This window comes from Lepisma saccharinum, chromosome 16, assembly GCF_977018435.1.
Source record: "Lepisma saccharinum chromosome 16, izLepSacc3.1, whole genome shotgun sequence".
Classification (NCBI taxonomy): Eukaryota; Metazoa; Arthropoda; class Insecta; order Zygentoma; family Lepismatidae; genus Lepisma; species Lepisma saccharinum.
The window spans coordinates 57978857-58003232 of record NC_139244.1 but is presented as its reverse complement, the minus strand read 5'-3'; the positions used below and the strand labels follow the sequence as shown (position 1 = coordinate 58003232).

Genomic DNA, 24376 nt, shown 5'->3' with positions numbered 1-24376 from the left:
TATGCATGCATGGTTCGTAGGGCTATCTGTGCATGGTTCGTGGGGTTTTCGAACCCGGAAAAAATACAAAATAAGGAACATGAAAGTAGGAATTTTGTCGGCGAGTGGTTGGAAACACTGCATGCGCACAGATGATAGACAACGCTAGTCAAGATTTGCCCGCCATATTGTGTATAACACAAGCGAAAGAGGAATGAACAAAAATGTGGAAAATTAAAGCCATTTTTCGTGAAAAAAGCGAAATCCCGCCTTAAAGAATCTTTCGGTATGAATAATAGGCAAGTACGAATCTAAAAAATGACAAAATGAACGAGTGAAAGTGTTTGCCTATATCAAACTGGTACCAAAACATCAATTCAAACTGAAAACTTTTGAACGCAAAAATTGTCTCAGTGGAATTGAGCAATATCTGTGGAGTGAGTGTCAAATCTACATCGTGCCTCTTCACCATTTTGCGTTATTTCCACACATTGATTATTTCAATTTATTTTAATATATGAGCTTGTTCTCATGGATTTTCTGCACACTTAAAATGGCTCACCTATAATCTACAAATAACCGTTGATTAAACAATTATTTTGTAACAAAGTTGACATGCTCCTAGAATTTGTTAAAAAATCGAATGACTAGAAAATGATTTTGTTCTATCGCTTTCAAAAATAAATTATATTTTGTTATCTATCACCTAATAGTGGTAGTTGTTGTAATAATACTAATCATCATAATAATAATAATTAATATACATAGTGGTTCGGATTCTAATCTAAACTGTAGGTCCAGTCTAGATTAGCCTTACTGTGCACGAAGTGAACTTAAATCAAATCAAATCAAATCAAATTAATAATAATAATAGTAACAGCAGCAGCATTAATAATAATAGTAGTAATTATGCTATACTAAAACACAGGTAATGTGAATTTGGATAAACAGTTTTGAAAAAACCCCTCCCCCCTTGATGAAATTCTGTGTAACGCTACTGTATACATTCAACAAAGATATCTGATAAGCTAAATAAATTAATATATTTTTATTTTTACATGCTGAGTATTAGCAATGAGAGGTACACAGGATAGAGTTTCATATTGTCAATTACTGAGAGCAGTATAATATAGCCTACTTCATTGCACTGAAGCTTCTTCATATCTCATCTCACCAAGATGGAGATCTACTTCAATGAAAGATCTTTATTTTCACTTGTCACATTTGCATATAGGTCGTATCTTTTATGATCCCACACTGGCATGGATAATCTAATTTTATTAAGGTAGTCCAAGTCAATTTCAGCCATTGCAAACTCAGAACCTTCACTGCACTGAGCAATCACAATTCCCCATGGATCTATCACCTAAAAGTAAATATTCAGAAGACATGATTTAGAAATATAGACTCTATCTCACACAACACTTGATAACACTTGATAATCCACTGGTCCCTGCAGTATGGTCTCTTAATGCTAAGCCTTGTCTACCAGTGGATTTGACCCAAAATCATCTGATTCTTTCTAATTTAGGTAAGTACAATGCCGTTTATTATTATTATTATTATTATTATTATTATTATTATTATTATTATTGAATCCAAAGTAAAGATCTGTCACAGCTGTCATTTCAGCAAATTATATTCTCATTTACTTCTTAAACGAATAGCACTTACTAAAACATATTATTTTTTTTTTCAAAATTTTCAGAAATGCTGAAGAATCGCAAATTAGTGAATTCTAACCGGAAATAATTTAACTTCCATTTTTAAATTACCAAGGAATTGAGATTAATTGAATCACGTAGAAGCAATTACATTATTTTCCATTCATATGCCCACTTGCTAGCTCTCGTCTTCTTCAGTTTCATTCATAGTACCAGTACCGTCGATTTCTTTTATAAAAACGTTGAAATATTGCAGTATGTCCCTTTTCAAATTAATCCAGTATTCTATCAAAGAAAGAAAACTAACGGATGCTGCTTACATCCGGGGGAAAGTTATAAGGCCACATATGAACAAACTACAGAAACAAGAGATACTTCACAGTACACAACTGACAATGGCAAAGTGTCAGCAATAGGAAATAATTCTCCTCCTAATCTCATCTTCCTTCTTCTGGGAAATATCCACCCCCTTCCGAGGTATGCATATCGCTTTGGAATTGAGGACTACCAAAGGAAAGATTAAACATGCGATAAACCTGCCACCCAAAGCCTACCCACTGGCCACCGACAGGAGACAAATTTAGTTCAACAACTTTCTCATTTACTCTTCATCTAATGTTTGCAGAATTAATGCAATAAAGGATGGACATTTTTATCGCAGCAGAAACTAGTAATTTATCGATGGTCCGGGTTCACTTTAAGTCCTAAATCACCAATAATTTATGACACTTATACAGCAACTCAAGTGTCATGAAGTAACTGTAAAAGTAACTGTTGAAACGTTACTTCCATTCAGTGTGGTATTTAAGAAATTTCCAGGGGGGGATTCTACTGATTGTCTAGAAGCCGCATGAGATAATGCTTTATATGCTGTGTGTGTGTGTGTACATATATATATATATATATATATATATATATATATATATATATATATATGTGTGTGTGTGTGTGTGTGTGTGTGTGTGTGTGTGTGTGTGTGTGTATATATATATATATATATATATATATATATATATATATATATATATATATATATATATATATATATATATATATATATATATATATATGTGTGTGTGTGTGTGTGTGTGTGTGTGTATATATATATATATATATATACAGGGTTCTCACACACCTGGAAAACCTGGAAATCTCAGGGAATTTGAAAAAAATACAAATCTCAGGGAAATCTCAGGGAAAATCTTGTAATTGATTAATGGTTCCCAATGAAGCAAAACTGAGGGATTATAATATGATCCTGTCTGTGGATAATCCAAGCTGTTGTAGCATTTCTCTTTCAACAAGGAACTTGTATCTATTTGTTTGTCTGTTTCTTGTTTTTAGATGTGTGATTCCAGGGCTGGTGACCAAGTGTATACCCCCATGATTTTTACACTTTTTAAAATTTAATTAGCCGATTTCGATGTTTTACATGACGTAAAATATATTTCAAGATGTGGAAAACGCATAATAAAGATATCCAGTGTTCATCTGATTTCCATTATTAGGGAGTAGTTTTAAGTTTTTTCTTCCTTCTTTTTTTTTACAAAATAGTAAAAAAATGGAGTGTCTTGTTTAGGGAAATATTTATTTTCTGCCATCTTTTGTGTACAATATTGTTGATTGATTGATTTACTGCATTTAGAACAGAATTTTAAATATTTACTTATGAATTATGTATTGTTCATAAATACTTGTCCATATTTTAAGTTTTTGATCATGTTCAACTATTGTTATAGTCAGTGCTCGAAAAATCTTCTTCAGAGCTAGGTGCCAGCTCTGAATATCAGGTGCCAGGAAACAACCTACTTGCAATTGTGCATACTAAGGTGTTTCAAAAGTTGCGCAACCCAAACTTTGAAAATGTATATCTTGAAAACCGTAAGAGATATTTACACTGGTTTTCCTGCATTATAAAGCCTCATCCATTTGAGATATTTTTCAATGTTAAAAAATTATCAGTTTACGCCACACAGAAAATGAGATAAATAAATAACTGGCGAAAGGCAGTGTTAAAACTTTCCAGAAATGCATTTTTGAGTGAGAAAAATATGTAAGAAATTATCAAAGGGTCATAATTGGATGTCTGATGCCATGTCAATCTGTCATTTGCAAAACAATATTGATCATGTGCAGCATTTGATTGATTTTTGACTGGCGATTTTATGGGTTGAGTGGTAACATTTTTGGGACATATCCTCCGTAAATGGCAACACTAGCAGGTCGAAATTTTGTCAACAGACACACGCAACATGTGCTTAAATATTGGCCATACTCCATGACATGGGTTAGGTGGTAGAACAGCCTCAGGATGAACCTTGCCCACAGAAATAAAGAATGAAGAATCTTCATAATTTTGTACATAATAGCAAATGATCACAGTCGCCAGGCAGAAAATTTTAGTCGCCACGGCGGCCTGGCGACCAGGATTTTTCGAGCCCTGGTTATAGTCATGACATGACATGTGAATTTTTACATGCCTATCACATGGCAATCCATATGTGGAAAGTGGGTTTTCTGTAAATAAGCAGGTTTTAATAGAAAACTTGAAAGAAGAGTCTGTTGTGGCTATTCGGCAAGTTTATGATGCAGTGAAAGTGGTAGGAGGAGTGCCAAATGTAGAAGTAAGCAAAGATATGATCCAGTGTGTTAAAGGTGCACGTATTAGATACGAAGAAGCATTGCAGAAGATGAGAAAGAAATGTGATCACAAAGAAGACAAAAGGAGAGAAATGAAACGTAATGCAAGTGAGATCCATGCTTTACAAGCCAAACAACAAAAGATGCAAGAAGAAGCAAAGGCTATTGCAGAACAATTAAAAAAAACTTGAAGCTTCTGAGAAGTAAAGTTTCTTAATTTGCTGTATCAGACATTAAGTACATTTCTTGTTTTATATTTCAGTCTCAGTAACTTATTATTCCTTTTTAAATCGGTACTAATAATTGTTACTTCATTTTTATATGTTTTAAAAATTCCAATAATTTGTTTGTCTTAACTATTATTGTACGCATTACAGATTAATTGATATTGTATCCATTTATAAACATGTATGAAAAAGTGTGAAAATATTTCAATGTTCTATATCAGATATGTTAGAAATTGTTTCAGAGTTGTTTAAAGTTCTAGAAAACTGGTCATCTTTGTTCTTAATTACATGCAAAGAAGTGTAATTTTATTTTATTATTGAACTAGTTTTGTTGTTATTTGCATCAGAAAACAACAGTAATAAAGAAGGTGAGGATGGTATGGCTGAGGGAAAATGGAGGAGGCCATTGTAAAATTATACTAGTCATTTACTGTGCATTCAATACTCTGGAAAAAATATGAGGATTCTGGAAAACTCAGGGAAATCTCAGGGAAAATGGATTTGGAGTTTGCGTGGGAACCCTGTATATAGCTATATACACATATGTTTGTGGCCTCTAGAGGAGAGGGGTTGCAAGGGGATGGTATCTCGACAATTTTAAATGGTAAATGGAGTCACTCTACACTTTGTTTTATTCGTATCTTCTGCATGTGCGAATTACTCACTTAGTAGAATATTAAGTATTTAAAAAAATATATTTAAAAATACCAAAATATAGCTTACTTACGGTTTGTGAGTATGCACCAGAAGCGTGCGGTAAGGAAAGGCAGGGCAAGCGCCGCTTGCGTTGTTTTTTAAAACACTTTTGATATCTTAAGTCCGTGTTTTTCAATGCCTTTATATACCTTAGAATGAAATTTATTTACTATAAGATATTTACATTACAGAATTTTCATTTCCCCTTTTTCCTGTTCTATTGGCTTGAAACATAAACTGGCTGCACCCTTGACGACGCTGGGCGATGCGGCGGGATTGACCGCGTTAGAGGAAGAGGACTGTTCGCCTTTCTCCCCGCTTTTCGAGTGACTTATGCAGTTCTTGCGTGGTCACTGTCGATCCCCGTTCACGAAGAAAAAAGACCGAGGGCAAGCGACACCAAGCCCGCATCTGTCTTTGGCAAGGGTGTTGGAAAGAATTCGTCCACACTAGCCACAAGGTTGCTAACTTCCAGAATTTTCTGTGCATCCTTAGCACCACCTCACGCGGTACGATTTTCATGTTTGAAACTCTATAGTAATTAACAAATTACATTATGAAGTTAGCCAGTGATCACCAGTCGTGTGCTATTTATAAGAAATAAAATCACAGCCGGTACTTGAACATATCCGTCATGCAGTCAGTTACTCGGAAATATGGAGGGTAAGTAACACTGCAACTGCAGGTAGGGTGAAACGGAAGAAGCGTGGGTGCTGCGGAGCGTGTTGTTTTTTACTGTGATATTGTGCTGTGTTTTTCTGTTCTTTGCGTAGTGTTTTTGTACCTGATGTAAAAGTATGATTCTATATTGAAAATTTCCGCCATGGTTGACATACCAGACGAGCCATCGATTTACAGTGTTGCAGGTAAGGACTTGATTATTAGGGGCCTTCTTTCAAAACCATTCAGTTCGAGAACATAAGGTGGAAAGGTTGGAGCTTGTGAACCATGAGGGACCGTGTCCTGAATTGTTCATAACCAAACCAACTAAGAAAGATGGGAAAGTTTTCATTAGGCAGTTTAAAACATCTCAGTATAACAATATTATCTGGTTATGTGGCAGCAATGATCTTAATAAATTATTTTGTTGGCCATGCGTTTTATTCAATACAAATGTAGGACCATGGAACTCAGTGGCATGCCCAAAAAGGGGGGGGGGGTTGATGTGGGTTATGACCCCCCTTTCGCCAAGTATTCCTAAAAAAGAACGTCAAAAGTAGGAAAATATGACAAAATGAGGGCTGACTACCAAGAAAAAGTATACATAACCCCTCCCTTTCGAAAATCCTGAGCACGCCATTGATGGAACTATACAGGCTACGGTGAGTGACTTGAGCAATTTTTATAATGCAGTGCAAAGACATGAACGTTCGCAGAATCACATCTGCGCTTGCATCCAACTGAAGACAAGTCATGATTCATAATTCTAGCCAAGTAAGAAACCAAAACCCGTCCGTTTATTTAATATCAAAACTTTATGCTAATAGGATGTTTCTTATTTTCAGGGCTAAAGAAGAACGTAATTTAATTTACAGTTGCCCTCAAATATCAGGTAAATCATAATTTTCTTCATGGTTGGAATTTAAAAGTTATATCGAAAGGCTGTTTTCCTTCTTTAAAAACCGTGCAGCGAAGATTTGATTTTACGGTATGTATGCGCACATCACACACTCAAGCCCGATACGTCACCATTATTCACATTGTTGTAAATGGGGATGTGTGTAGGCCTATATTATATTTGAAATTGTTATAATTAACCGAAACAAAAAATTCACCCATCGCTTGCCTATCACGAAAGGTCACGGCACGCCCCTGGTATGTACAGTATGCCAAACTACCTTTCGGGAGTCAACTGCTCCCTTCCTCAGCTAGCGAAATTGCTTCATAGCCACGTCAAATAAAAGTGAAACAAGGATTAAGGCACACGTAGTTTGTCATACTATACATACTCACAAACAGTAAATAAGCTATATTTTGGTATTTTTAAATATTTTGTAAATACTTCGTTTTATGCCACTCAACTTTATTTTTTTTTTTTAAAAAAAAAAAGCTTTGAACGACATACATTTTAAATAATTACTAAAAATTGCCGTTTTAAATTTGAATCTTGACAGAAAGAAAAAGCCAAGTCCACTTATGATCAAAACAGCTAATCAGAACTGGACCTTCAATTTTTAAACTGAGACTTTGACACCCACCCCCAGAAATCTGTAGTCTGGACCTAACTTTTGGGGATCTGAATCGAACTTGGACATAACTTTGGGGGGGGGGGGGGTAGAATCCAAAGGTTTTCTACCCCATAAAAATAGGGCCCAATACTTCTTTGCTAAATTACGGTTACATTTGCGAAATCATAAAAATTACTCATGAACTTGCTTTTCAGGTCCCAGGAGGTTAACACAAGTTCCATTAGCTTGTTAATTCTGAAAATTTGTTAATTGGCGAGTGCCCCCGCCAAGTTACGGCTAATTAGTATGGGGCTCCTTGAATACAAGACAATAGCGATTACCACTATTATATATATAACGCCCATCATTGTGTACGTAATTTCATAATCAATTGTTGTTACAGTATTGATTAAGAGAATACATTCAATATAGATTCTTCTGTACTTTTAGTCATGATATTTTATAAATGTCTTTAGCTTGCTGCAAAATAACAAAACTACCAACTTGACAATGCATGGTCAAACTGAACAAATTTTCCAACAAAGGATACCACATTTCAACTCACCAATCTGTTTTAGTTTGATTGATTGATTGATTGATTTAGTATATTTTACTTCACTTTTCTGCCACTTTTGGCTGATTGCGAAGAGGGGGGTGAGTGATGATGTGATGAAATTGATGAATGGACACTCACAAATGCCCCGGCCCGGAAATCCAACCCAGTACCCTTGGCGTCGTAGCAAAATGTGCTAACCACTTCGCCACGGGGGCCGGTCCATGGGTTTTAATTCAGTGATGTTGAAAAATAATGTATGAGTAACATCACTAGATACATCAAGCCATTGAAGTGTAATTTTTCACTTATTTTTTCACAGGCAACCAGCAATCAAAAGGAACTCACCACTTTAATACTCTGCCTTCTTGTGCACATCAACTTGCAAATTTTCAGAACCCATCCTTTGACCAACACAGCCTTCACCGCCACCAGATTTAGTTCATTTTGAAGCCAGATTCCTGATATTGCAGAGTCTGGAACTAGTGAAGCTAACTTTTTCCACTAACATTCTAGCTTCACAAAGAAATCTAGTTCATTGTTCTAAAAAAGAGCTCACTTGTTCTTAAAAAAATGACTTCGTAAAGGCTATCACGCTCAGGTCAAAAGTTCCATGAAGACTATCTTCGTATAGGCTACTATTGTTCCACTCATACAAATACTGACGTTCTGTGGTGACAAGTTCGAGTCATGTGACAACTCATTTGTAACTTTCATATTCATGGGCGTCCGGAAGGGGGGCCGTGGCCCCCCCCACTGGAAAATGAAAGTCAACCAAAAAATATGTATTTCACACATATAATTTCATTTTAGCCACAATAATATGTGTTAATTATTGCATGAACACCATAAATTCAAATTTAAGCAATGTTTTTTAGGGAACAACACTATTTTTGAGAAAAATTTGTCTTCGGTTGCCCCCCCGGAAAAAAATACCTTCCTTGCCCCTCCTTGGAAAAAATCCTGCAGACGTCCATGTTCACATTGATTGCGGTGGCATTTTCCTGCTAAATTATGTGGACAAAGAAAAGGGAAGAGGGTAGGTGGTCTTCAACCTGGGCCACTTGTTTGACAGTTCCAGGAATCAGTGGCGTAGCATGGACATTTCGGGTGGGAACGCCAAATCCGAAGGAAGGGTCGGCCCTTTCTTGCTTAATAATTTACTTATGGTATTAGTCGCCACAGGTATTGTTTATTTGCCTGAAGTCAGCTGGGTTTTCAATAAAACATCATCCATGCATGTTTTAGCCAGAAAATTAGATGCCTCACTATGCCACAAATGTTTTGAACTCTGGTGTTTTATACCTTTTTTATACCTTTCTGCATGACGCAAGTCATTAAAAACCTACCTGAATCACAAGCGCCTCTGCACAACAGTAGACGTAATTGTTGTGGATGATCCAACTACTGATTGATTTGGTTTATTTTACTTCGCTTTTCTACCACTTTTGGTTAATTGCGAATATGAATATGAGTGATGATATTGATGAAGGGACACTCACAAAGAATACCCGTGCTCACGCCAGGATTCGAATCAAGGGCGTCTGTTGTCTTGGTGCACTGTGCAAAGCAGAGTGGATGATCCAAATATCGTACACTCTACTGACGTAACAGTGCCGATTAGTAATTCAGACCACTGTTTATTACATCTTGAGAACGCTGATAAACATTTTAAAATAATTTTGTCCAGAGACCATTCGATGTTAAGAGTTTTCAAATGAATGCTAAACATTTCCATTGACACAATATTAAGTAGTTATATAATAACGAAAAAATACAATAAAAAAATTAATAGTTTTGCGGGTTAAGTGGTAGAGCAGCCACAGGCTGAATTTCTACCACGAGGACTTCACCAACTTATTTGACAAAAACTGTGTTGATCTCTTAGTTTCTAATGCACATCGCTGTTCGTGCGATAAATTATACAATGCAGTGGCCATTAAGAAGCAGTATATTTGAGATTGGTAAAGTTACGTCAGTCAATATTGCGTATTGTAACATCACATAGCACGAGTTGCATGAGCGCGAAGAGCGAAGAACCGGGTAGGAATTTTACCGCTGTCGTCTGCTTCAGAAGGCAGGAAGGGTCACATGAACCAATCACGGTAGACCTCTCTGCTCCGTACGCTGGCGTAAGAGAGAGCATTTATGCGCTTGCTGTAGAAATCGAAGCTTTCCCTCCAGAAAGTCAGCAAGGAATATAGGAGTCCTGTATGCCGAACCTGCTCGGCGTCCGGCCGGGAAAGGCATTGAAAAGAGATGCTAGAACGAGTGTTGAGAGTGGAGCGTTGCAAGCGGATCGCGAAAAATAGCTATTATAATGCCATGAAGGTCAAACATATATGAAATTAGTCACGTTTTACTTTATAATCACTGCATTTAAGCATTTTTGAAATTTTAAATCTGGGAACGCCAGGCGTACGGGCGTACTATAACGCTACGCCACTGCCAGGAATACAGTAGTGCTTGAGGCCACATCTGTGTTCGCCAAACGGAGCTTGCAGTTGTCCGACAGAAAATGTTGCAAATGAATAGCAAAGCGGGAAAAAGCAACTAAATTGCCAATAATTTCTCATTTCCCCCCCCCCAAATATAATTCCCCCAGTGATAAAATTTATCAAGCAGATAGTGGGACACAATTTTCCAGAGGGGGGAATTCCCCCATCCCCCTTACAAATATCGCACTGCTTCTATTGGAAAAAAAGTAACTCTGTTACGGTTACAGCTATTGATTTTAAAAGTAACTAGTTACCACTATTAGTAGTAATGGTGTCATTATTGTTGTTGTTATTATTATTATATTTTTATTGGTACGTTTAGCCTGGTACATGCCCTCCCCCCCCGCACCCCACAGACAAAAATTCGTAGTTGAGCCTCTGAAGTCAGTGGCGTAGAAAGAGGTGGGTGAAGCAGGCGAGCGTCCAGGGCCTCGCGCTCTATGGAGTTTTCACGCAAAATGTAATGAATGGAAGTGAGAAAAAACGATCGAAAAGGCTAATTTTTGTGGGCAATAAAATGAAAACATTCTGTTTTTATCTGGTTTTAAATTATATAATTTGTATGAATACATCAAATCAGGGGCATATCATAGGTCTGCCTAAAAAATGTAAAAATTATCGTCGTATTTCTCATGTGAAACATTTACCCAAAAATTAACGATAACGTGCTTCAACATTTTTACCCATTTATTCTTTTCTTGAATAAAAAACACTTATAATATAATAATAATAACAATAATAAAATATCTTTATTGAGCGGGCAAGGTGCAGCGTATGCTGTTGTCCCACTTAACCCTTGTCAGAATACAGTCTACAGTTACAAACAGTATAATATATCCAATAAGAAAAGTAGAAAACAAAACAAAAAATGATAATAATAATAGTAAATAAGTAAGTAAGAAAGATGAAAGAAAAACGTATGGACAATTTGCAATCAAATAAGAACTGGAAAGACTAAGATACAATTAATGAGTATATGTTTTGTCTTTTCTTCTTTCTCTTGACCTTGCACTCCCAATTGTAAAATGTATCAGTAAAGCACCTCTAACTGCCACAAAGCAAGGTGTGAGGCATTTAAATTATCCCATTGTTTTCAACTCATGGAGTGCATGGACAATATTATAATGGTTCTTCCTTCCTTCCTTCCTACATCTTCAGATTTCAGCTCCCGGAAATCAGAGAAATACATGTTTAGTGTGAGTGAAATTATTAAATATCTGGTGTGTCCATCGAGATTTTGTATTGAATCATATTGAGATTTCAATATTAAGAACAGATGGGGGCCTTGCAATCATCGCAAGATTTGCTAAACGTCAGGGTCGATCTTTCAACGGGGAGGGGTACAATATTTCTCTGTGATAAACGCCGAGGTCATTGCCAATTCAACGTAAAAGCTCTTACCACAGATCTTAGACTACAAAATACATAATTCTATCCCATACGATGAGAATTATTAAATATGATTATATAGTTCAATATGTATTTTTCCTTTTAACAAGTGGAAATAACAGACATTCGCAGTGGCGTGCCAGGATTTTCGAAAGGGGTTGTTAGGTGTACTTTTTTTTAGTAATCATTTCCTCTTTTTTGTCATCTTTTTCTATACCTTTGATGTTCTTATTTTTATATTGAGCCTCACCAACCCCTCCTAGAGCACGCCACTGGCCACTCGTAAGAATATTGATGACTCCAGAAAAACCCTGCCGTGTGGCTGTAAATATGGGGATGGGGGCTGAAGAGAAAGGCCTGTTATGACCCAGACCTTCAAGAGTGGGGGAAAGTAGCGGTTGTTGCACCTTGTTGTAGGGTCTGCCTTTTCGGAAGCGTGTGCCTTTTCTCGGCATCGGCAGAGACCAGAGAGATTCGCACCATTCTGCAATGAGCTGAGTCGTCAAACACCATTGCCTTCAATAGGAAACTTTGCGGGAGGGTTCGGTGCAAGGGGTAGTATCAGGCTCTAAAATATTTAAAATGCAATATTTTCAATATTTTGCTTGGTCATCCCCGCTACTCCCAATGAGATGCCTCCTCGCCTCTGATCCATGCATTTAAACAAAAATAATGTTCATGAGAGCATAGTCATAATCATTCTGCTTTCCCAGCCAATTCCGGGGCATTAGTGCATCCCAAAGAAAGTTTTTATGGTGCAGGGACAAAAGATACCATTCTGGGACTGTCTTGGTAAATTTGGGGTGTGTAACAACCCTAGTATACATATTTCTTATGTCATTTATAAATCCATTCAGAATATTGTCTAGACCTTTTGTAAAATGTTGTTACACATAGTCAAGTGTAATTTATGTAGAATAAGGTGAGTCTCATTGTTTTCCCATTTCTTTTGTTCTTTCTTGCCTGTGCTATACAATATTTGAAAATATGAATTTAACACAAACTTATTTATCCCTAGTTATTATTTTAGGTCAGGTTATGTCCAATGGTTACTTATTTCTCATATTTTGTGACATTCCAGTTTTAAGAAGAAAGGGTGGGTGACTTGTGTTCAGTGAAGGATAATTACTCACAGCTGAACACGTAATAGAGATAAATTAACTGTAATGACAATGATACTTGATTCAACTGGTCAGCTTTCAACCCAATAATACATTTTCTTTAAAATGTATAAATTACTTGAAACATTATTTAATTAAAAAAAATGCTTTGTGAAGTTCACTTTGTCCTCATCGGAGAGTAATTATCCTCATATGGTTGGATAATGGTGTGTGATATCATGACACTAGGTAGAAGTTGTTTATTGAAAATGCGAAATATTTTATGTTGACACATCTAGTCAACAACATAAAACCCATCAATGTTGGGAAAACACATAATCATGTATAGAAAATGATATGAGGCTAGTGTAAGGAATCAATTCTCTTTATATGATAATGGCTTACTTTTCATGGTTTTTATATCTAGTTAAAATAGGAAAATGCGATGAGAAATACATGCTGACTACCCGAACCACAAAAATTGTACAAAAATGCACAAAACAAAAACCTGAAAGTACTTATCCTAAAGACTCCACGGCAAGATGTTCCCTTGAAAATCTAGTTGCCACATTCCAAGGCAGTTGACATGGTCAAGCATTTTAGATTAAGCATTAACACCTCAAAAATGCCCTCATCTTTCCTTATAATATATTTGTGCAGCCGTTTTCAATGCAATTTATCCTTCTTAGCAGAGACTGCCTGCTAGATTGAGCCCTAAGACTAATATTATTATTGGGATACATTATAGAACTACATGAAGCAACTTATGATATAGAAAGAAATACATAGTAATTCCTACCATAGCATGGCCCCAGGATGCTCTCTTGTTGTTGTGTTTACCAGTTTGAGCAGCTGCCACAACATAACACTGTGTCTCAATGGCACGAGCTCTGAGAATGACCTCCCAATGAGCTGCACCTGTAGCAAAGGTGAAGGCTGATGGATAAGTTATTATCTCCGCACCCATTTTCCTCAAAGCAAGGTTTAATTCAGGAAATCGCATATCATAGCACTATCTACAAGTTAAGGAATTATTGATTTCACATGTGTCCCACAAAGTTGAAATATGTGTAGCAATTAGTAAGTTCTTTACATTAAAATAAATATTTAAGCTTTAATTGACCACATAGTGTAAAGTCACTACCACGTGCTTGAGTCCAAACACATACCCACTCCTCTGCTAGTGGAAATGGATTCTGGCAAATATCTGTAATTAAAAACAGTAGCAATAAATAAACAAAATGAATGTCAGAATTGTACCAAGAACAATATATAGTCATAGTAATCATGATTCCTTACACATAATATGGTAACAGAGAAACAATGTTTAAAGTAAAATTGTAACTTATGACTGTGATTCTTTATCCAATGTTTTTATATGGCAGTACAGAGAGAAACTTTGGAGTTAAACATTTGTGAATCTGCCATAACATTAACATTAACAAAATTTATATCACAATATTAATATTCTTTAGGCAAGTTTGAGCATATTTAAAACAGAAATCAACAAGCAATGAAGACAATTAAAAAGAAGAGAATGCCAGTAAAGCTAATAAAAGCAGTGTTATAGATAATTTAGATCTTTAAATATATTATCAATATCCAGGGTGTTTCTGCGATTCAAACTGGCAGGGTGGATGTAGACTGATCGAAGTACCATTATGAGATAAGGATGGTCCAGAAACAAGTCATTAAAAAGTTATAAACCAAAACCAGTTGGGGCTGCCTATGAGGGTGCAATAAGAAGAGAACTCAAAGATGCAGCTTGTACATTTACTACAGTGTATCACAGCACTGAATGACGAAAATGTTACAGTAATTATTCAAATTGACAGCACAACTTCGCATCCCTGGAGTTGTTTTGATGATACCATGGGCAGCAAGGATTCTTACCAGGAAGCGATACAAGGGAAGTTACTTGGCTCAGCATCCAATCATCAGCCGATACTGTCAGGCAGTGCACCCTGGATGTCCATATTACATCTATAACCTGCATTTTTCAGTTGTCTTATACCACTGTCATAGGAAGTCTAAACTAGTTTTCGCCAGAGGCGTCTCGTGAATGTATGCGGTGCATGCTGTGCATGTGTCAATTGTGGGAAAAAGGACAGCTTGCTCTGCGATTACATTAATGAGCATTTCTACATTCTAATTTCTTCATATAGGAGAAGTATTTATTTTACACAAGAGCGCTGAACTAAACTTATATTACATTTCTTGGATCTGAAGTGACGCATGCGTCAATTATGGGAAAATAATTATTACTTCCTTTCACTTCAGATCCAAGAAATGTAATATAAGCTTAGTTGAGCGCTCTCGTGTAAATAAATACTTCTCCTATATGAAGAAATTAGAATGTAGAAATGCTCATTAACGTCGTCACAGAGCAAGCTGTCCTTTTTCCCAAAATTGACGCATGCACAGCATGCACCACATGTGCGTTCAAGAGACGCCTCTGGTTTTGGCTTATAAATTTTTAATTATGCATTTCCGGACCAGGTTTCCTTATGTCGGGTCTATCTCCATCCACCCTGCCAGTTTGAATCAAGTTATGAAAACACCCTGTATATAGGGCAAATAGACCAACATACACTATATAGGATAATATCTAACATGCACATGAGTTTTCTACAAATCCAATTTTTTTAACTCGTACATAATTACTATGATTGTGCCCACTAAAGCACACAATTATGCTTCAGTGTCAATACACTAGACAAAAGTCAAAAGGGAAATGTGTTCTTTTCACTGTGCTGTTTTTGATTAATTTCTTAATTTTGATATAATAGTCCGAAAGATTCAAGGATCAAGCTATAGTGTAGTGATGATTTGTACCTTATCATTTACTACTTGTCAATGGCATGAAACAGCACAGAAGCACAAAGAAGAAAGATGAACAGAAAAACTGCAAAATAGCAATCATAACAATGCAATTTGTTTGTATTCTAACAAATACTAAAATATATAATGAAAATAATAAATTAATGGAAATTTTAAAATACATGACAGGAGCATACATACAGAAAAAATGAGAAAGGATACAATTTCTAAACCTATTTTCCCAACTGGAGTGTTAACTGGTGGAACCACTTCTGACCCACTCTCAACATAATCAGATTCTTTAATCCTCACACCCTGTTCTGGTATATCCACATCATAAAGATGAATTTTTTCATAAACTATTTCTATCTCACCATTGCTGTTTATGATTATGTGTGAATTTCTAATTTTCTCTTCACTGACCTGAAAAAGTAAATAGTAAAATAGCTATTGTGTGTGTGTGATGATGTCACACATACCATCATATATGTCTGTGGGGAGTTTAAACATACACACAGTTCTAATGGCAGGTTCTCTTTTTAAGTTGACACTGCATTTGCACATGCAACTAATAGGTGAGTGTGCAATTGCAATTGTAGCGAATATTTGTAAGATGATTCTGTATTTACAATATATTAGGAGGCAGGGGGAGACTACCAGACACACACCCACACCATATCCCTTTTCCACCAGGGACGCTTTTCAAATGAATGTTAGAAATTTTCGTAATAATTTGGTGTGTCTAAACATGAATTGAACTATGATTTTTCTTACTTTTAGATTTCTAGAAATGCTACGTGTACAGTTCTGTGCTTTGCCTTTCTTCCTTCCATTTTCAATATGCTTATTACCTAGCAGTTGAAATATCTGGGATTGATATTTTTAATAAAAACACTTTATTTACTAAAATATTTATTAATTGTGAATATATACAAATGTGCAATTGTGTGTGTGATGTGCGTGTTGGTGTTTGAACACACATGTGTATCTGAGTTTTTACATAATGACTGATGTTGTTGTATTGATATTAATTGGTTAGTGCTATTTACAATTGTAATGTTCCTGTGCACAGTGCACTGTGCCATGAAGGCACATATACCTAGGTAGGCTGATGTGGAGATAGAGCCCCACACATTCTTGACCTTAGCCATTTTTGGATGTGTTGTGATCAGCATCAGGCTCCAGCTGCCTTTACCCCCCAGGATTGCCCCTAGGTTCCCATTCATTTGAGACAGGCTGAAATCCAGAGGAACTTTATGCAGGGACAAGGCTGGGAATATTATGACTTTAGATCCTGCATCCATGGAATCAAACCCATGTTTTCCACGTAGTAGTCAGATGTACTACCAACTGGACCATAGTGGCTCCTTGACATTATTAGTGACTGTATTTTTGTTTCCTCATATCAAGAATATCCTGGGTACAGGCACACCAAATGGATGTTATGTTATGAAAGCCTTTTTCACTTTGGACTTAATTTTATTGAGGAAAATAAATAGCAGAATATAATTATTTTGTTCCATTTCCCTATACATAATGGGAGTGTGTGCGTTTGTGGGGGGGGGGGGGTGCTCTCTAAAGACATTCAAACGTTAACATCTCGTACATGTAATTCATTCTGGGCTGCATTTTCTGCAGTGTGGGGATCCACAGCCAGGACAATCCTCTGTGGAGGTTCGTATTGTCCATATATGTTTGAGATTGGCCATTCATTGAGTTCATCTTATCAACATTCATCAGCAAATCCTACATATAATGATATTTAAATTTCTTGTCCAGTTTCTGACCTCCCAACCAACTACCCATACAACACAACATCATCACACAGAAGTTTAAACTATAGTATATGTTCTTTTCAAATATTGTTTTTTGCTTTTATTGGGAAATAATGATCATCAAAATATAAGGATGATAAAATAATGTTTTTTTCATTATCAATGGCATGTGATTTTCTATTCAGAAACATTTATTACAACATTGTTACATTTTACCCCTCACATAAGACTGAGGTGGGGGAATAAGTTACTGAAAGACCTCTGACATGAAATATTTGTAATGCGTTGTCCCTTTGTACTCAAGATGACCAAGGTTTCCTCCCACTACAGATACTGTACACAGTGGTTCAGATCTCACTATAAACTGTAGGTCCAGTCGCATTTAGTTTATTTTAGGATAAAACTAACTTAAACATTAACAAATTTTGTAAATGTTATTGGTGCATAATAATTTACTTTTTAGCATGTAACAAAATTACTTGGGGACAGTAAAAATTTCCATAGTTATCATCCATAATGAAAACTTTAATTTCCTCCAAATTAGTTTTTGTACTGATTCCAACTTGCAACACAAATGTTGTTTTCCCTTTATATCCTTCAATGGGATAGACACCAGAGGACATGAAGATTGAACATTTCAATTCAAGAAACCTTTAATTTATTTACATATTTCAATTTTTTTACAAATATGTCGTAAAAGCTTCTTAACTTACCTTTACATTCATGCCTCCCAAAGAAAGCCATACATTATTACATTTTGCTAAATCTTTGTATTTTTGAAGAAGAGGCCCATCCAGTGTTTCTGCTAAAGATAATATTTCACTCTTTGATTGTCCTATGAAATCAAAACATTCTGGTAGAAAAATAACCTGAAATAGAATATTTTTTTCAGTGGCAAATTTCAAATGTAAACTAAAATTAGTGTGTTCATTATAATAAAATATTAATATGTATCATTTAATATAATTCTGCTTAATGAAAAATGTTTGTAATATTTGCAGAAATACTAGTGAGAATATTATTTTATTTTATGATATTTTTCTATCACAAAAATTTATGACATTTTATGTTAAAATAAGAGTCAAAGACCAAAGGATGCTCACATTTCCAAAGACTCTGGAAATGTGTAAAATCGGACACATAAATACTCTCATGGTAGGGGAGAAGTGCCAAATATCGCACCCATTTTGTTTTTTGTACGTGGCAGAGCGAAAATAGGCCAAAATGAAAAAGTAACAAGGGCAAAACAAACTATGGAATGTTTGCCAAGACGTCTGATGGTTCGAATGTTTTTCAATACACATGTACATAACGTTGTAAGCAAAACTCTACGATTTTGAGAGTTGAAAAAAATTGTGCGTAATATCGGACCCCAGTGCGATATTAAGAACACATTCTGTAACAGCACAATTTTCCAAGACTTTATTGCCGAAAGTAAGGACAAGAAGTAGTAATGAAGTATTTCATTGAACAAAAGTCCTTCACATGACAATACACGTGTGTTACAAATAAAAAATGAAAAATGGAAATTGCAGAATACAAGTGTGGTACAAATTACAAATGAAATATGGAAATTGCAGAGTACGAATGTGTTACAAATTACAAATGAAACATGGAAATTTTAGAATACAAGTGTGTTACAAATTGCAAGCCATAAAGCCATGAAACCATTTTGCACTAGCTGACTCATTGTTCTTCGGAAATGGGTGGGTAATTTGATTCATTTCAGCGAGCTGAAAAGCTAAACGTTTGATATCCTTGGTTGCTAAATCAAAAAACACAGATTCCATATTTACACAATACTTCATTAATTCACTTTCTACACTGTATCCCTAACCTAATGGAAACTAGCTTATCTATGTCCTGTTCGGCACTGTTGTCTTTTAAAGTGGATTTGGGAACAGAAGACAGGAAGCACGCTTTAGACCCATCTCTTTAGATCTCACAGCGATTACTGCATTCCTCATGTTCTCCTCGGACCACTGTTTCCTTTTCTTTCTATCCATCTGAAAGAAAAATGGAGAATTTCGTGAGGTTATGTAAATTATGTAATTTCCTTAGACGAAATCATTACACTAATTTGGCACTTACTAATTTGGAACAGAAAAGTCTAGATAATACTAGTGTAGAAATGTAGAAAACTTAGACAATGAGGTATAACCCTGTAAACCAACTTGTTTACGTTGTCCTTAGTAATCACTCCATTGGGACCTATGCTATTCGTAATATCACACCCGTGCGGTATTTGGAAAACACATGCAGGGTGCGATATTCTGCACAACTGGGAAAGCCAACATGGCACCTACTTCTACCACAACAACGGAATCCACTTCACAATATACACTTTACACTACAACTACATAATGTTCACATACCATTTATGCACTAATTATATGACTATATCATACCTTTGACTACATAATATGTCGTTGACGACAACCTTGCAAAATATTTTGTGCTTCAGCGAAATTTAAACCTCTCGTGCTTTTCTTCCACCTGCACGCAGTGTGACGAAACTCTCTCTGTCAGTACAACTGTTCACACCAGAGTGCAGCACTTCCCGACCGATATACGACGGGATACGGAACTAGTAAGGGGTGTGATAATCGGCACTTCTTCCCTATGTAGTATTTGGAGGAATAGAATATCTAAACCAATGGAATGTGCTATGTTTCTTTCAACAACATATGCTTTTGTAATTTCATAATGCAATCTCAAACATCTATACCTAACCCAAGTAACCAAAGTGGTTGGCCCAACGGTATGGAAATTGGTTGGCCAAATGTAAGAACGTACCATTGGGCAACAGGAATTTTGGCCACGTTCCCAATGTTGGTCCAACATGTGTTTTTTATGTTGAGCCAACATATGGTATTTATGTTGCGCCAATACATGGTTTACGTTGGGTTAACATACTGGAAACTAAAGTATAGATAGGTTTGTGTTCTGATATATATACGTATATAATTTATTGTGAGGCCAAATATAACTATAGTACAAATTATTTGTGTAAAATAGAAAAGAATCACACAGCACGTTCTCATTCATGTGGTATCATTGTTTTCAAGGTACCGTCAAGTGGTAGCACAAAAAACTTTGTAGAGTTTACTTAGATTTCCATCTTTCCTGGAATTTAGTCTGCACATAACATTGTTTTACCACCTTCACAAGAACACCTGCAAGAATGTTCTTGTTCTACTACAGCTAAAGAGACAAACAAAAAGCAATTCCCAACACATCTTGCATCCATGGCAGCTGACAAAGGACTGATGGTGATGAGTAACAAGTTAAGAATAGCTTCTATTTTCATTTTTTTTTTTAATATTATATTTCCAGTATGTGCTGTGACTGAAATATTCGAGAAGAAGCACTGTTACATGTCACTTATTTTACACTTTAGAATTTAAAGCATACCTTTGAAAATTGTCTTAACAAGAGAAAGTAGTTTTTAAAACTGATTTTGACTCACTTTTCCATGCTTGGGCAAACGTTGGCAACAACTGTAGCATTATCTCCATTGTTCTTTAATTTTGCCTTAGAATATGCTCTTAGGAAGGTTAAAGAAACAAATGAATAAACATAAATGAAATGGTCTGATTCAGTTGTTAAAGAGGAAATAAAAGCATGCTTAATTCAGGAAGCATGTATATACTTTTATCGTCTCACAAAATATCTAAGGAACTAAAAGTTAAAATACACAAAACAGTAATTTTGCATGTAGTTTTACATGGATGTGAAACTGGGTCCATTACGTTGAAGGAGGAACATTAATTAATAGTGTTTGAAAATAAAATACTTAAAAAATATTTGGACCTAAATGGGATGAGGAGATGGGTGAGTGGAGAAGGTTACATAACTTAGAACTGCATTATTTGTATTCTGGTAAGGATACTGGTAAGGATGGAAAATATTAGATTGATCTTGCCCAGGATAAGGACAGATAGAAGGCTGCAGCCATATACCTTCAGGTTTAAGATTTCTAGAGAGATTAACTATCTCAAATATCTTCAAGATTTCTTACACTCACGTATTTGTTGTTGAAAGGTAATTATTAATTTATTTATTCTGGAAAATTCTACTCATTCCGCGAGAGATGCTGTATGATTCATTGTATACATTTGCACATGTTTTTGAAATTTCAACACCCTTTAGTTACTGACACTATTCTTTAAAAAAAAAAAAAAAGAAAAAAAAGAATTAAGCACAGTTGGTCAAAAATTCTACTTTTACCTGTTGAAATTGATGTCAGCAAAAGGAATGAAATAAGGGTAGTCAAAAATTTATCTTAAAACTGTCACCCACCCCATTCCACATAGATTTATTTATATTATTACATATATTACATAGTTCTCAGTATTGTGTACTGTTGAGCAACAGTAAGAAACACATCCTTTCCAGTGTTCAATCGTAGAATGATGGAGACTGGAAGGTAAATTATTTCAGCATGCGGTCAAAGTTACGTTGTGCAGACAATGAATGGCCATCTCTGCAGTGAGAGATTCACCTGGTCATGGAAATGCCTATTTTGAGACACAAAGCTCCTTTTCCTGAGATCGGTAGAACGTGTGTTTTTACCCACCAAGGCAACATGCAACCAAATGCAGGGTGTGAGCAAATTATTTGTTGATTTTGTAAGACCATATTTTCACCAATACTGAACATAAAAACATGATACTACCACCATTTGAAAGAGGAATGTTTGAAGTTTCATACAGACTTTAAATGCATTTTATGTGTGCCCAATGTGTGGCAGGAAATATGTCCAGGTGCTACTTCCATTCTCATTAAACCTTCTCAAGCATGTTTTGTGCAACATTTCCAAAGGCAGTTTCCTCGGTCACCAGACCTCATAGTGTGTGATTTCTTCCTGTATATAAAAAACGTTCCTCAACTTCCAGACACTGCCAGAACTGTGAAGGTGCATCAACACCAACATTGGAAATGCCATACAAAACATGCTTGAGAAGGTATGGTGAGATGCAGTGGCGTGCATTCATGGTACGCTACCGAAGCACTGCTTCTGTAAAAATTCTAATTTTGCATAACTCCCAGGATAATTAGACTCTCCAAAAGTGTTGAGAGGCATTTTTGGGGAGCCCGTGAAAGACTAAAATGCCGCAAAGCAGTGGTATGCGGTGTTTTTATCAAGAAAAGCCTGCCCCTTGATGTACTATTGTTTATTTCAAAATTATATATTCAGTGCTTCGGCTATCTAAATGGTCACCGCACACTACTGGTGAGATGGGAGTACCAATGAACAACAGTCCTGCCACACGTTGGGTACACATCGAATGCATTTAAGGTCTGTGTGAAACTGTAAATATTATTTCAAATGGTGGTAGTATCATGTATTTCCAACCTCTGTGGCAGAGTGATTAGCATATCATGCTACGGCACCAGAAGTCCCGGCTTCAAAATTCAGCCTGGGCATGCTTGTTCTTTGTGAGTGTCTCTGCTCATCAATTTCATCATATCATCACTCATTCTTATCTTCATGATTAGCTAAAAGTGGCAGAAAAGCGACATAAAATAAACCGAATGAATCAATGAATCAGAACTACACATCAAGACAGCACCTCTTCTCTCGTCTTCAGTTGAGCAATTTTTTTTTTGCCTGTGGTGGGGATTGAACTTATGACAGACCTGTGATTTTACTACAAATCCAGTGTGTTAACCAACTACTCCAACTGAAAAACCAGAAATCCAGACTTCAAAGATGGAGGTGAAAGCATTGAAAGAGGGCATTTGAATAAAATGTAAAACTAAATAGAAGAAACAGTTCTAAACACTTTTGCAAATCAATTGATATTTAGGCCATATAGTTACATAAGAAAAGACCCAGTCAACTAAGCAATAAAGTAAAAATATTCTATCTATATTATTCAATTGATTTTTAAACAGCAAAACACCATGACACAGATGCGTCTCCTCTCTACAAAATATTTTCTAGCCTATGTTACCAAGATGGAATTCAAATTATGTTATAAACGTGTTTTATCGTGCTTGTAGTTGACAATTTATTCATTTTAACCTGAGTTACATTCAATATTTTCTCAATCCTTTCTCTCATTCTACATGTTTTCTGTATTACTGCATTTAATGTAAAACTGTAAATATCTATACATCAATAAAGTAATAAAAAATAATTATATAGCCAGAGACTTATACCAGAATTACCAAGTGGAATAAAACTTTACATCCAAATATTTAAATGAAAAGTTATTTACCTGGGCATCCTTTTTACATGCAGCTTCAATGAGTCTCTTGCAAATGTTAATGTTTTCATCTTTCTTATTTTGTGATGTCAGCTGACACACTGCAATCAGCCCTTTCATATTACAGTTATCAAAATTGTCACTGTATAAACGACATTGGTTTTCTATACAACGGATGTATCTAGGTAATGATCTTATCTGAAAATGCATAACTGGAGAAAAAGTAGTTTTCATCACAAGAAATGATGGTTAACAAATATACATAAACTAGAACAGTCTTGAAATTCACATTACATATTTACAGCTGCACATGTTCATGTTATAATACTGTTTGAGCTTCAGTATTATATATGCATAAACAACTGAATGAACTATTTATTGATCACTAGTGTTGGTTGTCAGGTAACATTTAAAAAGAAAGAGAGGTTTGTGAATTTTAAGGTTAATCTTGCACTTATCTCTTCCTGTCACCAGAACACAGCTCATAACTTTCTCTAGCAATTAGTCTAATAATATACAACTATAATTCACCTTGTACTTAAAGCTTTTTATTAGGATTTGAAACTGAAAGAAAAAACATTAGGTGTAATTTCACACAGAATATATAATGTTTTGGTGTCAGTAATGAAAACTTATAATGGTACTTTATTAG

At 35.6% G+C, this 24376-nt stretch overlaps 1 protein-coding gene across 1 annotated transcript; it reads right to left on the bottom strand.

Annotated features, from left to right (window-relative positions):
• Positions 1-1165: 1165 nt before the first annotated feature.
• On the bottom strand, positions 1166-23844 carry LOC146000596 (nitrilase and fragile histidine triad fusion protein NitFhit-like). Its single transcript, XM_083138349.1, has 5 exons — positions 23737-23844; positions 18223-18378; positions 15957-16157; positions 13714-13926; positions 1166-1345 (listed from the first exon to the last, which is right to left on the bottom strand). The coding sequence occupies exons 1-5, from the start codon at positions 23842-23844 to the stop codon at positions 1166-1168; spliced, it is 858 nt and encodes a 285-aa protein (XP_082994475.1).
• Between the last annotated feature and the right edge of the window lie 532 nt (positions 23845-24376).

Bases quoted from the DNA above. Each gene is read 5' to 3' on its own strand.
- LOC146000596 (XM_083138349.1), bottom strand. From the start codon at position 23,844: ATGAAAGGGCTGATTGCAGTGTGTCAGCTGACATCACAAAATAAGAAA. The intron at 18,379-23,736 runs GTAAATAACTTT...ATTCTATTTCAG, and splicing joins CATGTAAAAAGGATGCCCAG to GTTATTTTTCTACCAGAATG. The intron at 1,346-13,713 runs GTAGGAATTACT...ATTTACTTTTAG, and splicing joins CATCCTGGGGCCATGCTATG to GTGATAGATCCATGGGGAAT.